The sequence below is a fragment of the Didymosphaeria variabile genome (assembly GCF_027946475.1).
Source record: "Didymosphaeria variabile strain IMI 356815 chromosome Unknown scaffold_9, whole genome shotgun sequence".
NCBI lineage: Eukaryota > Fungi > Ascomycota > Dothideomycetes > Pleosporales > Didymosphaeriaceae > Didymosphaeria > Didymosphaeria variabile.
Genome location: NW_026611628.1, coordinates 663524 through 679280, shown reverse-complemented (window position 1 = coordinate 679280; position 15757 = coordinate 663524). Strand labels below are relative to the sequence as shown.

The window sequence follows — 15757 nt, the reverse complement described above, 5'->3', positions numbered from 1 at the left end:
CCCAAAGCGGTAGGCACTGCCGATCCGTATCAACCCCACAAGCATAGTCCGCGTCATTTCTTGATGCCTACCGAAGTTTTGAGTCATCGTTCGCTCTCACCGACGGTGACTGTGAAGTAGTATCTCCCTATGGTAGGAAGAACCGATAAGGGATTGATGAGCGGCTGTGATAAGGGGCGTGCTGCGTGGAGCTCCTGTGTTGGAACTGCATATGGGAAGCCACACCGGTGAACAATCAATTGGGAAGCCACACCGGTGAACAATCAATTGGGAAGCCACACCGGTGAACAACTAACCATACATATGGCTATGGTTTAGAGCATCCTGCATCGCAACTGGGAAGGTAGGTAGAACACCACGTAAGGTACCAAGCATCTCAATGAGATTGGCGTAAAGCTTAATGTCCGGGTGTGCCTCCCGCAGTTGACCGGTGCTCTATTGAGGAGTCATATGCTAACAAAGCACGCGCACGTACAGTCTTACTTGTTGGTAAGCGTCTGTAGGCACTGCACGGCCTCGCAACCCTCGCATCGTGCCATCCAACGGCAAGCGAAGTTGCAATAGCAGAACGCTATGTCTCGAACGAGATGCGACGCATGAATCATAATGATACACAGCCCATTGCTACCACACCCATCTACAGAGTCAGTCCCATCATGCAGCTAAGCGTATACGCGGATGGGCTGTATAATCTTACGTAGACATAAGATGCCTGGGTGTTGGCCTCCTAAGGCCGCATCACCTTCACTAGCCCATCAGATTCGCATACGCAACTCTTTCCAGAAGCATTACTCCTGCCAACACAGAGTACGTACTGGTTAACAGGCGGTTAACTTCAGGCATCAACAAATCGTCCAACTCTGAGAAGCTCCCGCAGCTAGGTTACGAAGGGACCGCGTGTACACCTTCAGCGAACGAAACTTCCATCTACAAATACCAATTCGGCATCAGCATCCAAAACGAACACAACGAGCTCAGCATTTCTGTCTTCCTACTTATGAAGATCTAGAGACTATATCCGAACCACCTCTTCTCCGAGCACTTGCCCCTTCCACCCAACCCACCACCAGCTATCACTCCCAATCCTTCACACCGGGAAATTTTTCGGAGAACACAATCAGATAAGGTGCCAGAACAGTTCTCCATCTCATCCCTCCGCCCTATTACCCGCGCGCCAATGAGTGGATCCAGGACATCTTCAAGCTCGGCAGGCGCTTCTAAGACCACAAAGGTCAGGGAGCCCAGGATGCAGGATCAGGGGTTCCCCATATCTACAATAGGACAGGGCCAAGGCCTACTTCTGGGACAGGCAACTCCGCAAGCTCAATCGGAGGCACGCCGATCTCAAGAGACTTCCGAAGAGTTGCTGGGTCACAAAGAGGAGAAGAAGTACGTCATTCACCACACCACCCTTCCTCCTCTTTTATTGACAGTAGATAGATCAAGCATGCGGTCCGCCCTCTCTAGCATTAAAGATAAAGCAAAGCGGTTCTCTTTCTCGTCCTCCTCGAGCAAGGACAATACTGCACTCCCAGAGTCTGAGGCAGAGGCTGAGAAGGCGAAGGCGAAGGAGGTCGAGGAAGACAAAAGGAGGACTGAATGAAGCGTTTGGGCTAGGGAAGGAGGGTTCGGGAAAGGGAACCGTGCAGATGGGTGGGTTTTCTGCTCTAATGAGGGAGGGGTAAGGAGCGATGCACGAAGGGATGGTGCTTCGACATGGAGATTGTTGAAGAGACAAGATGTTGGTGTTGAGATCATTAGTCCACCTGAACGCTGTTCAAGATTCTTCCTCGCTATCCATATGTTGACATACCTCTTTCTTACGCGCTTCTACCCTTCCAAATAACTTTGTGATTTAAGCGTTACTCTTTCGAGTCATGTGTACGACGGTCGATGACATATTAAGAACTTTGACGTTCATGACATCTGGAATTCATCTAGAGCTGGAGATGAGGAAAAACTTCATAGAAGAGACAGATAAGTATGTGGGTAGTGAGTCAGGAAATCATATTTCGAAAGGAAATGACAAAGGAAACGACTTTCATTTCAGTATATGTACAGAGTTAAACAGATCCCACACCCTTGGAGGGCCATCTCTGGTTCTCCGGGCCAGGTGCGGGGAATCGCTCCCATGGCTGCTCAGACTTGATGTTGTCGTCCCGCAGAGCCTGTAGCTTGCGCTCGTTGTCCTCGTTGGCCTCCTTCTTGAACTTTTCGATGACCTTCTCCATGTTGTTGACCTGTCCGGCAGGGACATTGAAAGGTGAACCCTGGTTCATGATCCTGCGTAACGTCAGCCAATTGCACGACTTGCGCGTTGGTTGCTCCAGTGTCTCGGCCAGCATTATGCGAGGTTTGCGCTTCTCCTCGTGAAGCGGATAGATGCGAGTACGTACTCTGGAAACCTCATGTTCACATGCTCCTGCGGCCTGGTGTTGGCAAAAAGTGCCCTGTCGGAACCCGCCCGCTCGATCATGCTGACGTGCAAGGCGTTCCTCTCCGCATATCGCTCTGTCGCCTCTGTGTACTTGTTGATGATACGAGTCAGGATCGAGGGCGCATCGGCGTCGCCTCGCGAGACGAGATAAAGGCCAGTAAAGACGGGGATCGAGCCGATGGGAATCCAGAAGCCTAGCTATACGTCCAATTGCGTCAGCATACAACCCTAAGGGCAATATATTGCATTTGGAGGGGCTTTCACGCAATCGCGAGTGAGTAGTTGGTGCGCGGGGAGGATTGACGTACGCCCATAGACTCGTTGACCGGTTCGCTGTGGGCGTGGTGGTGCTCATCGTGAGCGTATCGGCGCTGCTGGCGGGACACGGCGGTGCGGCCTTTTCGAACAGCAGACGCTGCTGTCCTGCGAAGGGCCTGCATGGTTGTGGGAGGGGGTTATTCGTGCTAGAGGTCGGATGCGATGATGGAGCTTCGCAGTTGCCAATGCTCGCGCCTTAGCCTCTTGGCGCGATTTCCCATCTGAAAGGAAGTCTCAACCACATTCCATCATACCAACGACAACCCTACAGAATTCCTATAATGACCTCGGGGAGACTCGTTGTTACCCAGAAATTTCACACATGAAAAACGATGGTTCTACCATTGACGTCGCTCTAATTATACGGCTAGCCAGCTTCCATACTGCTTACGTCGAATACAGAGACGCAACGATTGGCCAGTCCTAGGTCCTCTCTGGGAGCGTTATGGGCGGCACCTTAAAAAACTCAAGCATAACGTCGATCATTGCAAATCTCTCAAACTCTCAGGTTGCTCCCAACGTCCCTTCTAGGCATACCTCAAAGCACCGATCACCCGGTCCTCATTGGCAGTACAAGGACTCGCTCGTCAAGCATCACGCAAAGGGCTCATATCACACACGGTCAGCAAAGCCACGTATGAGTGGACGGTAGAACCATTCTACAAAATGTCAAATTTTTTATTCGTCCATCTGATCCAAGCGGTTGAGACGAGCAACCACTGAAAATGCTTCATCGACTCCGGGAATATGCAGACAACTGTCCCAGACGCTGAGAATCTAACAATCCAACACACGGATGCCCATCATGGTTGTACAATCACGCCGCAAACCGATCAAACTCGCGGGAGAGTCCCAGACTGCTCAAGACGTCAACAAACGAAAAAGCGAATCTCTCGTGCACGATCAACTCACCAGAAGAGAGGGTCTAGTTCACAGGAGTGCCGCAAGTGGGGCAACACTTGCCTGGAATCACCCATACAGTCTGACCGCGCTCAAGGCACGCCGGGCAACGGCGACCGGGAACCTTGATCATGTCAGTAACGTCTCGGAAGCACTACTGCTAGCTGGAACATACCGGCACGGTAGTGACTCCGTCCATATCGTACATGGAGGGAACGGCAATCTTATCGATGGGATGTTGCTGGCACATGACGTCTGAAGGTAAATGAAGATTGGTAAGGTTACTGTAACGAGTGACAGTACGTTTGAGATCTGAAAGCCGAGTCAGAGTACGAGTGAGATTGGTCGATACTGACTTCGTCGCGGACTTCAGGCTCACCTTTATACCACGTTGCCGCGTTGGTCGGTCCCATTACCCGGATCCTTTAGGTTCGTGTTCCTCTGCATCTGAACAGTTACGGAGTATCCATGGGTATCCCTTGTGTCCTGCTTTGATACGCAGGTGGCTCTGTGTACCGGCGAATGGAGGGTGCACGTCCCGCATCAGTCCGATCGAAAACACTACAGATAGAATTAGTGGAAATTATGTGCCACAACGCTGGATCCGTCGGTGCAGCATGCAGAATTTAGCGCGCGTGTTCGGGGCGGAAGATGACGAGCAAATATACAGTTGAGAGAACCCCTGTGCAGCAGCTAGTCATGCTGAACCTCAATCCAGAGGGCACCCAGGCGGGCGGTCGACGATACTCCTCAGGAACAAACCTGGCATGGACTCATGACAGGTACCGATTTGACCATGCAGTACCCCGCTGGCCAATTCATGCAACGAGCTTTCACATTTGTCACATGTCATCGCTTCTGTGCACAATAGTCCAATTGAGAGCGAGCGCGACAGTACTTGTCAATAATTGCGGTCAGCAGCGGCGTGTGTCGTCGAGCAATCTAGACTCCTCCCCCTCTGCGAAATAAAAGTGAGTTCTCGCGTCTGGTGCTTCGCATCTCGAGTGATCGACGCTAAGCGATCCACCACGCCATTGTGCGACGTTCTCGAAGAAGACCATTTCGACCCTTCAACTTGAGCGGTAAAAGACAGGCGGCGTCTTGATTGAAAGATTCCGATTCGCCGTTGGACTCCCGGGGATCTTTTAGCCTTTCTCTACGCACGACTGGTGATCGCTAAGCGTAACACTAAATGAACGCAGCTACCGTACGGTTGCCAGGTGCGGCACAACGACCCCGCATGGAACTGGCTACTCTTGGAGATGTTCTTGATCGATTGCTAGTATTCTCCAACATCGTTTGCTTTGGCCAACACGTCGAGAACGTAGACGAATCAATGTCCGCCAAGCCTAGGCTATACAGGCAGGCCGTGGCATGGGATCCATTTCTAGTGACCATGGTTTCTATCGACATCGCCATGTTGCTCTTACCAATTCTGAATAGTAGCATACATCACGTTTTCGACATAGCCGACACCATGATCATACGGGAGAGATACCTGTTTAACCTTTGGACGCGTGCGAAAGTATGGCCACAGGCGATCGATTCATGACTGCTGGATAGGCCAGCCCTAAGAATTGCGTTCGGAAGTCCGACCGCATGATCATGGTTGGCGACACGAGCTCCTTCCTATTGCTTGTTTCCATACCTTGCCGAGATGGGCTCGCAAGTCTATCACCCAGGCGGGTTCGGTGATTGTAGCACAAAGGTGACGAGCAAAATCAGCATCTACCACGGCTACTGGTCCGAAATTCACAATGGTGTCATTGGTCGTTCACGTCTATGATATCTCCTTACTTGCAATTCCGTCTTGAGACTGCGGTCACGGCCCTGTCCGAAGGCGCCACCAGTTGTTCGACTCTGGATTCGAGGGCCTGGCACAGGTTGCACGAATGCGGTACGAGCCGCCAATACCTATCACACGTTTACCACGTCTACAACCAAACCGAAGTGTCGGGTTCCCAACGACTCTAATGTGCCTTCAGCTGATACGTCCAGTCCGAAGTATTACGATACACGTTACCACTTGGCGATGTTCGGACCGTCACTTGCAGTCACTATCCTGGTCGCGCACACTGATCAAATTAAAGTGTCACGTAGCTCTGAAGACCACCAAGATCAGGATGGCACTGGTCTTTATGGCTTGGGAAACCCTTGAAAGCTTTCTTTTCGTCTAAGCACAGCACGCTCTCCTGTTGCCTAACGAGGCATACCTCGAGATTTACCACGCGCCGTGCCATTGCCAGAAGCGCGTCGACAATGCCTATTTCCGGCGGCTCAGACCCGAACCATGCCCCAAGTTACCCAAGTCGCCACTAGAGCGCCCGTTGGTTTTCCTGATGTTGCAGTTGCAAGCATACTTTAGCATATGCGCCCCAGTGCCGTCATCTCAACTGAACTCCGACAGTTTCTTTATTTGCGGCACAACAGTCTGCCAAAAGACGCCTTTTCAGTGGCTCGGTTTCCATGGATCTTGCGAGATTCACTGGCACGGCCATAAATTTGCTCAAGTATTAGTCCACAACGTTTAGCATTTGATTGGCGTGTAAGTCTTTGCTAGCTCATGTTCGACAAACAACATCAAGCACTTCCACAGGCCATTATTCTGCGGCGAGCACTTATCATCCAAATTCTACATGTTCCACCCCCTTGGTAGGTTTCCTGGACCCCTAGTCCAACGCCAAGCGCCCCTTGTGTCTGAGTTGCGTTGCCAGAGCACTCCACGAGATTAGTGGGACGACATTTGTCAACTCGCACGTTCTACACACATCTTTCAGCAGAAGCCAGCAGCTGTGCTCTTGGATTACTTTGACGCGACTTCTGCGAACCCGCCAAACTCATTCAGATTCGATCTACACGAAAGATCCTAGAATGAGTTATAGATTTGGAGATGCTCCGCAAGCGCCAGGTACCACCTCTGGCAACACTCCACGAAACATTAGCGAGTGTTGCAACTCAACGCCTTGTCGCGTGTCCCGTGATGGCGAAATGTGCTCTCGCATCCATCGGTGACGGCGCTGCAGAGATTTTCCAAACCCTGCGTTGTCCAAGACCATGACATCGCGCGAACGGTGTAGTCACTTCAATTTTCTCGTACTCCTACTAACTGAGCACATCACACTCGCAGCACAAGACGGATGAAACGGGGACGAAGCCGCCTCACTTCTTCCTCTATAACGCCTTCCGAGCCGCCTACAGGGAGCATGTACCTCCGCTTATCCCCACTATCTGTTCTCTCCGTTCGGTCGAGATCCGCATCCTTCCACCCTCGAGAGCTAACCCAGTAGCCCGGCTCCCGGTAGTACGTACGAAGACGCAGCCCCAGACCTAGCCAAGCCATGCGTACGACCAGACCCAAACAGTCTTACATCCGGCCGTTTTTGAGACCGTCCGCCTAGCCACATACTGTCCTACGCGCCACGCACGGCACTGTTGGTCAATGTATTCGCCAACATCAGCATACGGAATGTTCAGTCATGACTCGCTTACAGTGCCTCTCGCGCGGTCGGATAGCTGCCCCTATTATGATTCGCATGCTACTGGGGCAGATCCCAACACATGTCGTGTTAGGGAGACTTCATTGCAACGGTAAAGTCGCCGTGGGCAATGATTCGGTAAGGTGTGCGTTTACAAAGGCGTCGTGGCTCGCAATGGAATCATGTGCTTGCATTGTGGCGTTGGTGACGGATTACCAGGAGCAGTGATCCGGGCGCTCGCACAACGCCATGAGGATCCTGGAATAATTTACGATTGGTGGACAATAGCTTCGTCGTCATTGCTTTGGATAAAGGGAAACCTTTGATCTGGAAGATGCGCTTGATTGACTGGACATCGATTCCGCGGCCAAAAACATCAGTCCGACCGGTACCTCGGAAACCTCCCCCTTCCCCATTTCTACTACTGGTATTCGACGCGCAGGAGAGTGCTACTCGCGCGAATCTCTTTCTCATCCTGGGGAGCACATCACATTGGTAGGTGAACACAACGTCGACCCCTCGCCAACTCTTCGCCAACAGTCTCAGTGACGCTCCTAGACTCCGCTTCATGTGCCTTTTCCACAGTTCAGAGGAACGAGAGGTGGCACAGCGTCAGTCACGCCCCGACTCTGATGAACGTGATGTTCACAGCGATGCACGATTCGTTACCCTGCCTTCTGTGCGTCTTTCAGTAGCTCAGTGGGAGGAGCCTGGGTTTCGGCTCATGTGTTCTTATCCATCTTCACAAAAACTTGTCGGTTCATATCACCCAACATGGAACAGAGTCACCCGAATAGTTCAATAGGCAACCCCGCAATGAGTAATGTATATCACGGCACCAGCAAAATTAGTTCCACGTCGAGAGTTGCAAATAGGATATCATTTCTATGCAGGCATTGCTCGCCGTGGATGCAAAAAGGGACCGAATCACAACGCTAGTAATTGATTCAGAGTCGAGGCGCTAAGGCTTCCTAAGCCCACTGCTTCCGCTACTCCTCGAATGCTTGCTGGCGTGTCTCTGCGACGAATGACGCGCCGTATTCTTGTGCTGCTGAAGGTGATGTCCATGTCCATGTCCCAGACTGGCGCCACGATGGACTCTCAGACCGACAGGGAAGAACTGCATCCACAGATCAGTATGTATTCCCCTAGTCTGAGACAAGACAAAGGGAACGGAACGGGGACCCGGGTCACGGATCCCGGCTCGGCGCGCCAATTCAGTACGAATGGAGGTGCAGATCAGCAAGCGGAGCTAGAGCTGTCTTCACGCCTTACTAACCGTCTTCTTGATCCTGACCAGCAGCACACCCTTGGACACGACGCCATTAAAGTTGTAGAGGTGCAGCATGCGGATGCCGGGTTGCAGGCGATCAAGCCGGAAGCAAGCCCACGCCGCGAGGTCATCGCTGATGCGCTCGTCGTCCATGACTTTGAATCTGCAAGAACATATCAGCGACGATTATATATTGACCCTAGGTTAAAACCCAAAGGAAGAAAAGGCGCATCGGCACATATCAACGGGGATACGCGATAAAAGCCTAAAGGACTACGCGGGACGGAATCAAGATAAGAGAAAAGAGCAAAACATGGAAAAACGACGAGATGTCGAAGATTTGAGCAGCCGCATCCTCAAAACGGATATAGCGGGGATGAGCATGTTGAGCAGCGCTAACATGCCCGATCCCTGTGCAGTGTGACCAGCATCTCGGTAAATCGACCGGGCTTCATGCACACAACCTGCAAGGCTAACATGGCTAGAGCATACGCAGTACTTCGTTGCCTCACTGGACGTAGCGTGCAGACCTGAGGCCAGCACAACGGGAGGCATCGTATGTTGGGCACACTAAGCTCGACATAGTGTAACGGGCTGGCGGCAGCAGCGGGGAAAATGCAGAATTGAGGAAGCCACGTACCTGACGAATGTCAATTCTTCCGTCACCCTCTTGACGCCTTTGAACTCGATGATCTCTCGGCCAAAATCCGGATTCGGTGTCCGTTGACTTTTGGTCTTCTTTTTGAAATCGCCTTTGTTGCTCGCTCCGCCTCCAGGAATTGGCTCACCCATTCCTTCTTCGGGTTTCTCCACGTGCAGCTCGACCTTGACATAGGGCTTGAAGTCTTTCGGGTCGTCTTCGTCAGGAGGAAGCGGGATGTCCTGACCGGCGAGGAACTCGATGCTAAGGTCGAGATTGTGGTGCTCTATGGCATCCTTTGGCGTGGTTCCATAACCAGCACTTCGATAGCCCTGGGGTTTCAGCACCCACCCAGATGTGCCTGCGAACATAGCCTCATTTTGCATCATGCCACCATCCCAGCGTTGCCAGTTGAGAGCTACTATCTGCACACCTTGTCGCCAGAAGATGGCTGGGTTGAGGTTCGATGAGGTCACGCGAAGACCTTTGGGGTATGCGCGCATGAAGAAGTTCTTGTTGTGCTGGAAGAGCGCGGTTGGATTCGTTTCGTGAACTTCCATCAATGTCTTCTCGGAAAGCGAGAACACGTGCGTGGGAATGTTGGCCTCTGCATGTTGGTTAGTGTCTGAACCAGATCTTGGGGACATTGTATCACTTACCTGGAACATCCAAACCTTTGTAATGGTAGCCTCCGAAGTAGACACCTAGTTTTGAAAGCGCGTCAATGACCTTAGGTTTCGGTGCTGGTGGCTTTTCCGAGCCAGCGCCAGCGTCCTCAGAATCCGACGTCATGTCAGACTGCGCAGATTGGTTGCTCTGTTGAGGGGTCAATTGTGCAGGTGCTTGAAGAGTCGTAGGCTTCGCAGCTGCTTCGGTCGGTTTGTGGCTCACACGCTTCACCTTGACAAGGATCTTGTTTTCCAGGTCCTTCAACGTTGGAAGTTTGGTCTCCTCGGAGGCTTGGGATGGATCGAGCGGTAGATCCACTAGCATCCCTCCCCAATATTCCTTCATGAGCTCCACCATAATCTCTTGCTGCTCCGGGCTGGTGTGCACTTCCAAGCTGACTATCAAAGGAAGGTTTGAAGACGCGAAAGCATAGTCTCGGATGGTCTGGCATACGTCTCTGAATGTCATCTCCTTGGTCAACGTGTAGCCTGGAGGTCACTTTAGTAAGCTACCCATAGATGCAACATGAAAACGATGCAATGACGAAAGACCGTACCATGAAGAACCCTTGGCTCAGCCCGGGTCGAACTGTTCGACCGCCACGGCGCGATCCGTTGTTCGCCGGTTGGCGGTGGAGAAGCTTCTTTCGGAGTCTCTTTAGGCGGCGAAGACGGTTTTCGTCCAAAGCGCAGCTCAAGCCGTTTACGCAAGCTCTTCTTTTCTTTCTTCACTTTCTCCTTCACCCCACCCCCGGTTGTTTTCTGAGCTTCTTCGTCGGAACTTGATTCGGAATCTGACGGTGGTTCTCCATCCCAAACGTCAACTTCAACACAACGGCACCCCCTTTTGAGCACCTACGGACATTAGCGACACATACATGAAGGACAGCGTTCGGACTCACATTCTTGTAGGCATCCACGCTTGCAGCACTTGCTAGCTGGTTTCCCGTCAAGTACGTGTTGTGACTCGAGGAGATGAAGTAGTTCGATATCGGCCAGGATTCGTCTACAGGCTCCGCAGGCTTCATAACGTTTCCAGTGCCAGTGGTGAAATAGCTGGCGAAATGCGAGAACGAGCCATCCTTGAGTATCTCAGCATCTACAGCCGGTGCCTGTTGCTCATCGGCGAGCCACTGGGCTAGTCCTTCCTTGGACTCAAGCTTGTATTTCTTCTCCACCTCTTTGTAAAGCGTCTTCAGGTATGTCGATAAAGTCGAGTTCAGCGACTCTACGTTCCTTGCTTTCTGTGTCTCCGTCGCACTGCCTCCTCCAGCTTGAAGCTCTGCTTTCTCTGCTTTGGGGACACCGAGCTTGGGATCTTTCGTAGAGCGATCCGCCTTCGAGTCTTCGGTCGGAGGGGCTGCCATGTTGGTGGTGGTGCCCGGCGGTGTCGACTAGACGGGGGTTCGTTTTATGGGAGACGGAGGGGAAACGGTTAGGAGAGGATGGTTAGGCGGTCCTGTCGAATAAATAAGGTTTGAAGGAACACAGCTGCGCAGCTGATTTACAGGGAAGGCTACGAGACATCAGCTCAGCTATTTCGGACCTCACTCAGCAAACAAACATGGGTCATTGAGCGCTTGACTCAATCGGTGCAAACACCAGAAACTCACCTGACACGCACGCAAGGCCGCTCCTTGCGAAGAAAGATACTGTGATGGTGTAAGGCTATGTATGAGGGTGCGGTATACCGTTGAAGCACGGCGCTCCTTAGCAACGGCGACATGGCTGCAGGGCTGACACCAGCTCGTGTGGCTTGGCGGCCTATTCCTGTTTGATCGTCCGACTGCGGCATCGTCATGACGCCCAAAGCTTGTTCGCAGAAGCCCCGCATGTCACAGTGCCCGTCGTCGCTACACATCCTGGAACTGGACGATGTTGCGTGGCATGCTTCAGGGCGCAGTGCACCGTCTGCGTGCCTGCCAAGCGGTAGCGTTGACGTCACACAGGGTCTAGCTAGCTCGACGTTTCACAGTCCAAGCTCCACCTTACTCGACTATACTAAGTTTCATCGTCACGACCAGTACAATAACGACCAGTACAATAGGATGCCACCTCGCAAGAACGCAGAGTCGGAGGTTCGATCTTGGGGCTTCGGCCATGTCTTCACCTGGACCGATGGACCGTATGCTGTTACTCGCACTCAATAGACATGCTTTTGGCTGAAGCAGCTAACAAGTCTCCATACAGGAACGCTCATTATCCGCCACACAGACACAATGGCCTGACCACCCATCTGATTCTCGATGGCAAGTTGACTATCACCTACCCGGAAGACAAGGACCCGAAGAAGGAAACATTTGGGCCGGGTGCAAGATTAGACGTCGATGCGAGAAGACTTCACGAGGTATGGATGGGGGAAGGAGGTTGCACCTATGTTATAGGAGAATAAGCACCAGTTCTTGCTCCAAGCTCGGACCTCCTGTGTGAACATCGTACGTGATGTAGAGGCGCAAATCCTCTACGCTGAAGAATAGCTTTTCCCACCAACGCCATGGTCCGTAACGCCGCCCATGCAATAACGATCAGCGATTTTCATGCTTCGTCCATCTCAACGTCCCCGTTCTCGAGCAGTTGTTGCTCACCCTCCTCTTCTTCGCCTTCCTGACTCTCCCACCACATGCATGGCCCTAAGCCAGACTGATTCATCGATGCCTACTACACGTCAGTAATAAACATCTTGCCATGGGGCCAAGGAAACTTACAATAATTCTCCAAGGTACACCTCTTCTTTCGACAACATTCCCGTGCTCATCTTTCTGCACAATGCTGGGCTTCTGGTCGAACCATTCCTCGCGCTCCACTCTCAACAATACCGTCTCACCCTTGTCGAAGAAGAATTCTTCTCCATCAGGAGGACTCCACACCCAAGCATTCTCACCGGGGTCGTAATGAGAGGGTTCGAACAGGTTAGCGTGGGGGACGAACACTTCGTAGGTAAAGTCAAGGTCAATGACCATGCCTTGCTCATTGGCGGATTTGATACGTCCGTGGAGAATCTCGCCACGGAAGGGCCGGAGAACTACCATGCGGAACTCGACTACAGGTTCCAGTCAGCAGTCTTCACTGAGCATGGTCTCTAAGTTCGTGGAGGGTACCATTGACGTTAACAAGCCCAGTCCCGTGACCAATTAGACCCTCCGACGCCTTAAGCATATCCCACATGGTGATACAAAGGCCAACCTTGTGAATAACCTTGTTGGCATATTTGATGTTGATAGCATCCTTGATCGCTTGTGCGCTTTCTTTACTGAAATCCTGGGGTGCGATCTGTATCAGATCTTCGATCGTCGTCTGTGTAATGTGTGAGTGGCTGGAGGATAACGGTAACAGTAGAGGCCGCTTACGAGAATGAACATGGCCAAAGAGGTCTGCGTGCATGCTTCGGCGTCTCCAATTCGATTTCTGGCGTTATTTGTGTATATGCGACCGCATCTTCATGGGCTGGGTGACTAAGAAAAGTTGAAGACGCGAACTGGTGCCTCCGCCGCGGCTACGCCAGCGCTAGCGTGCCTTATCGATAACCTTAACTTTTCTGAGCTCAAGCACCGGACGAGCTCTGAACGAGGCCTGAAGATCATTTTCATGAACTTCCCCCGAAGTAAAGCATTAGAAGCCCACTCTGGATAGCCCGCACCGCCCAGAATTAGGCATCCAAAGTCAACATGGTGCCTTTCAAATTTCCGCCTCCGCCTCCACCACCGCCCTCGAAGCCAACGCACGATGTGCCGAGTACGTACGGCAGCCAGAGAGGAGGATCATCTGGCAGAGGTGACAGAGGCCGTGGAAGGGGCGGTGTACCAAGAGGACGCGGTCATCATCAAGGCAACGCGAGAGCTGGACACCAGCGCGGTGGGCATAGAGGCGGACAGCAACATCATGGAGGAAGAGGAGGGTCTCAAAACTACGGAGCGCCGAACAATTCGTATCAGCAACAGCAACAACATTCGAATACTGCAGCTCAGTCCTATCCCAACACGAACTTCGCTCCCGCATACCAGAACCCAGCGCCTCTCAATCCTCCTACAAATGGTGTTCCACCTTTAGCCCCTGGGGCTTTTGCACAAGCAATGGCATTCATGGCGACACCTGCGGGCATGCAAACGATGGCTGCTTTTGCGGCCAATATGGCAAGCGGAAGCGCGGCTCCAGCATACGGGCAAGCTGTTCCACCGCAACATCCAACACCCCAAAGCCAGTCATCCCATCCTCAACCTAGCCCCAGAAAGAGGAAGCGTAATGAACGAGTTGAGCAATGGCATGCGCAGCCGCCGCCCAACCATACACACCCGCGCACGCAGAGTGCGTCTACACAGAAACCGCCTAGAGCTAAAGCTAAGGCGCCTCCCTCTATACCAGGCTTTGGCTTCTCATTGCCTCCGGTCCCACAACCTTCAGTTACTTCAAAGCCAGGCGGCGGGCACAACCACAATCAGAAACGCATGAACCTCGGTCTAACAAGTTTGAATTACGATGAGCAGTCGAGCAGCGAAGAAGAAGGGGAAGAAGATGTGGACGAAGAGGCTGCTTTTGCAGCAAAGTGGGACGGAAAGGGATTACAATTCGAGCACAATGGGGAAACAATTTCGTTACAATCAGCGGCAGAATTTGCCGAATATATCAAAGACAGGAAGAGGAACTTCCCAACTCAGCAGAGAATCGCAGAGAAAGCCCAAAGAGCTGCAGAAAAGAGAACGAGTGAATTGGATTTTCTACGAAGAGTCAAAGGAATTTCGGGAAGGAAAGATACAGGTGCGAAATCGGGGTCAAGCAATGGACGTCAAAAGAAGGATGGAAACAAGCAGTCCAAATCAACGAAGCCCAAGCTTGAAGAGCTTCGTGAGAAAGTCAAAGCTAGTATGTCCTCGAAGCATCCTCCTCCTAGCACCACTCAACAAGCAATCGATCTTGGTCTAGGGTACGGCACCGACACCGAGTCCGACGACATTAGCTCTATCCTCTCAGCTTCATCTGTTGTATCGAGCCTTGAGTCCTCCGACGATGATGCATCGCAAGACGAAAATGAAGACAGTGATACACCGCCCGAAGCTCAAAGTTCCAAAGCTGTGCCCGCTCCCATAGTTCCCCCACCCAGAATTCCGGATCACAAGGTCGAAGATCCAAACCAAGCCAAGACGAGGGTATGCCCGCAGTGGAAGGCAACAGGCAAATGCAAGTACAAATACTGTAAATACCGGCATGCCGAAGAGGAGCTGAAACGCGTGGGTTTGTACGAAAGGATGGTCGAGCAGGAGCTGGAGAAGGCCGATTGCCTGGCACTTGAGGCGATTAAATACCTGGGTAGGAATGGGTTTTTGGGCTAGACTCTATGAGTTAGATACGCTGCGTCTCCTCTAGTTCGCGAACAGGTTATGCTGGAAATCTCGTCTTGCATAGAATATTGGTATAGACATGATGAACATGCTATTTCTATCTTCGCCAGGGAACATTGTCAAAGCAGACGAAGCCACACAGTGCTAACAATGCTGCCTATGAAAACTACACAATCCGCGGTTGCGTTTCACAAAGGGTATCTCAACGTGTGTAGATGATCCTTCAGTGCTCAAGTAGCGCGCGAAGATCCGAAGCAGACATTCTTTCCCAAGACTCAATTGGCTTCACGCCACTACACCTCGCTCTTAGGTTCCCCTCGAGACACATATCTGTTCACGTCGTTCCCCCTTCCTCCACGATATTCATAGGCCTCCATGGTGTCGTGCTGCCCCTTCACGCCGAAACCCATCGATCCAGGAAAGCATGCATGAACACAGCGGTTCCTGTCTCATGATGGGCCAGGACGCTACCTTGATGGCATTCCTATGGGTGGTTGAAATCAGCAACGCGTATGAGGAAGAGCGAGATGTGTTGGGGAACGAGTTCCTTGTTAAGATTCAAAGATGTTGGAGAGGAGTAGCTAGAATATGTAGAGGGGAAATTATTATGTGGTGTGCGGGAGACCAGTGGGAAGGTGGGAAGGTTCCCAAATCCAACGTCTACTGTTGAAATCACTCGAAAATGTAGTAGATTCTGGGATATAGACTCAAC

General features: G+C 51.9%; 6 protein-coding genes across 6 annotated transcripts; 3 read left to right on the top strand and 3 right to left on the bottom strand.

Moving 5' to 3' along the window:
- Window positions 1-1177: 1177 nt before the first annotated feature.
- N0V89_011513 (uncharacterized protein) lies at window positions 1178-1603 on the top strand (the record flags this gene model as incomplete). The annotated part of the gene is made up of 2 exons (XM_056220244.1): window positions 1178-1389; window positions 1441-1603. 2 exons carry the CDS (start codon window positions 1178-1180, stop codon window positions 1601-1603), a joined length of 375 nt encoding a protein of 124 aa, XP_056065547.1.
- A 460-nt stretch (window positions 1604-2063) lies between these two features.
- Window positions 2064-2877, bottom strand: N0V89_011512 (uncharacterized protein; the record flags this gene model as incomplete). The annotated part of the gene is made up of 3 exons (XM_056220243.1): window positions 2064-2283; window positions 2397-2635; window positions 2746-2877. The coding sequence occupies 3 exons, from the start codon at window positions 2875-2877 to the stop codon at window positions 2064-2066; spliced, it is 591 nt and encodes a 196-aa protein (XP_056065546.1).
- Window positions 2878-8395: 5518 nt separating this feature from the next.
- Window positions 8396-11079, bottom strand: N0V89_011511 (uncharacterized protein; the record flags this gene model as incomplete). The annotated part of the gene is made up of 5 exons (XM_056220242.1): window positions 8396-8567; window positions 9045-9651; window positions 9704-10201; window positions 10270-10567; window positions 10615-11079. 5 exons carry the CDS (start codon window positions 11077-11079, stop codon window positions 8396-8398), a joined length of 2040 nt encoding a protein of 679 aa, XP_056065545.1.
- Window positions 11080-11760: 681 nt separating this feature from the next.
- N0V89_011510 (uncharacterized protein) lies at window positions 11761-12104 on the top strand (the record flags this gene model as incomplete). The annotated part of the gene is made up of 2 exons (XM_056220241.1): window positions 11761-11837; window positions 11903-12104. 2 exons carry the CDS (start codon window positions 11761-11763, stop codon window positions 12102-12104), a joined length of 279 nt encoding a protein of 92 aa, XP_056065544.1.
- A 143-nt stretch (window positions 12105-12247) lies between these two features.
- Window positions 12248-13071, bottom strand: rpc25 (DNA-directed RNA polymerase III complex subunit Rpc25; the record flags this gene model as incomplete). Its single annotated transcript, XM_056220240.1, has 4 exons — window positions 12248-12367; window positions 12418-12752; window positions 12811-13006; window positions 13060-13071. The coding sequence occupies 4 exons, from the start codon at window positions 13069-13071 to the stop codon at window positions 12248-12250; spliced, it is 663 nt and encodes a 220-aa protein (XP_056065543.1).
- A 364-nt stretch (window positions 13072-13435) lies between these two features.
- N0V89_011508 (uncharacterized protein) lies at window positions 13436-15036 on the top strand (the record flags this gene model as incomplete). Its single annotated transcript, XM_056220239.1, is given in 2 exon segments — window positions 13436-13444; window positions 13462-15036. 2 exon segments carry the CDS (start codon window positions 13436-13438, stop codon window positions 15034-15036), a joined length of 1584 nt encoding a protein of 527 aa, XP_056065542.1.
- Between the last annotated feature and the right edge of the window lie 721 nt (window positions 15037-15757).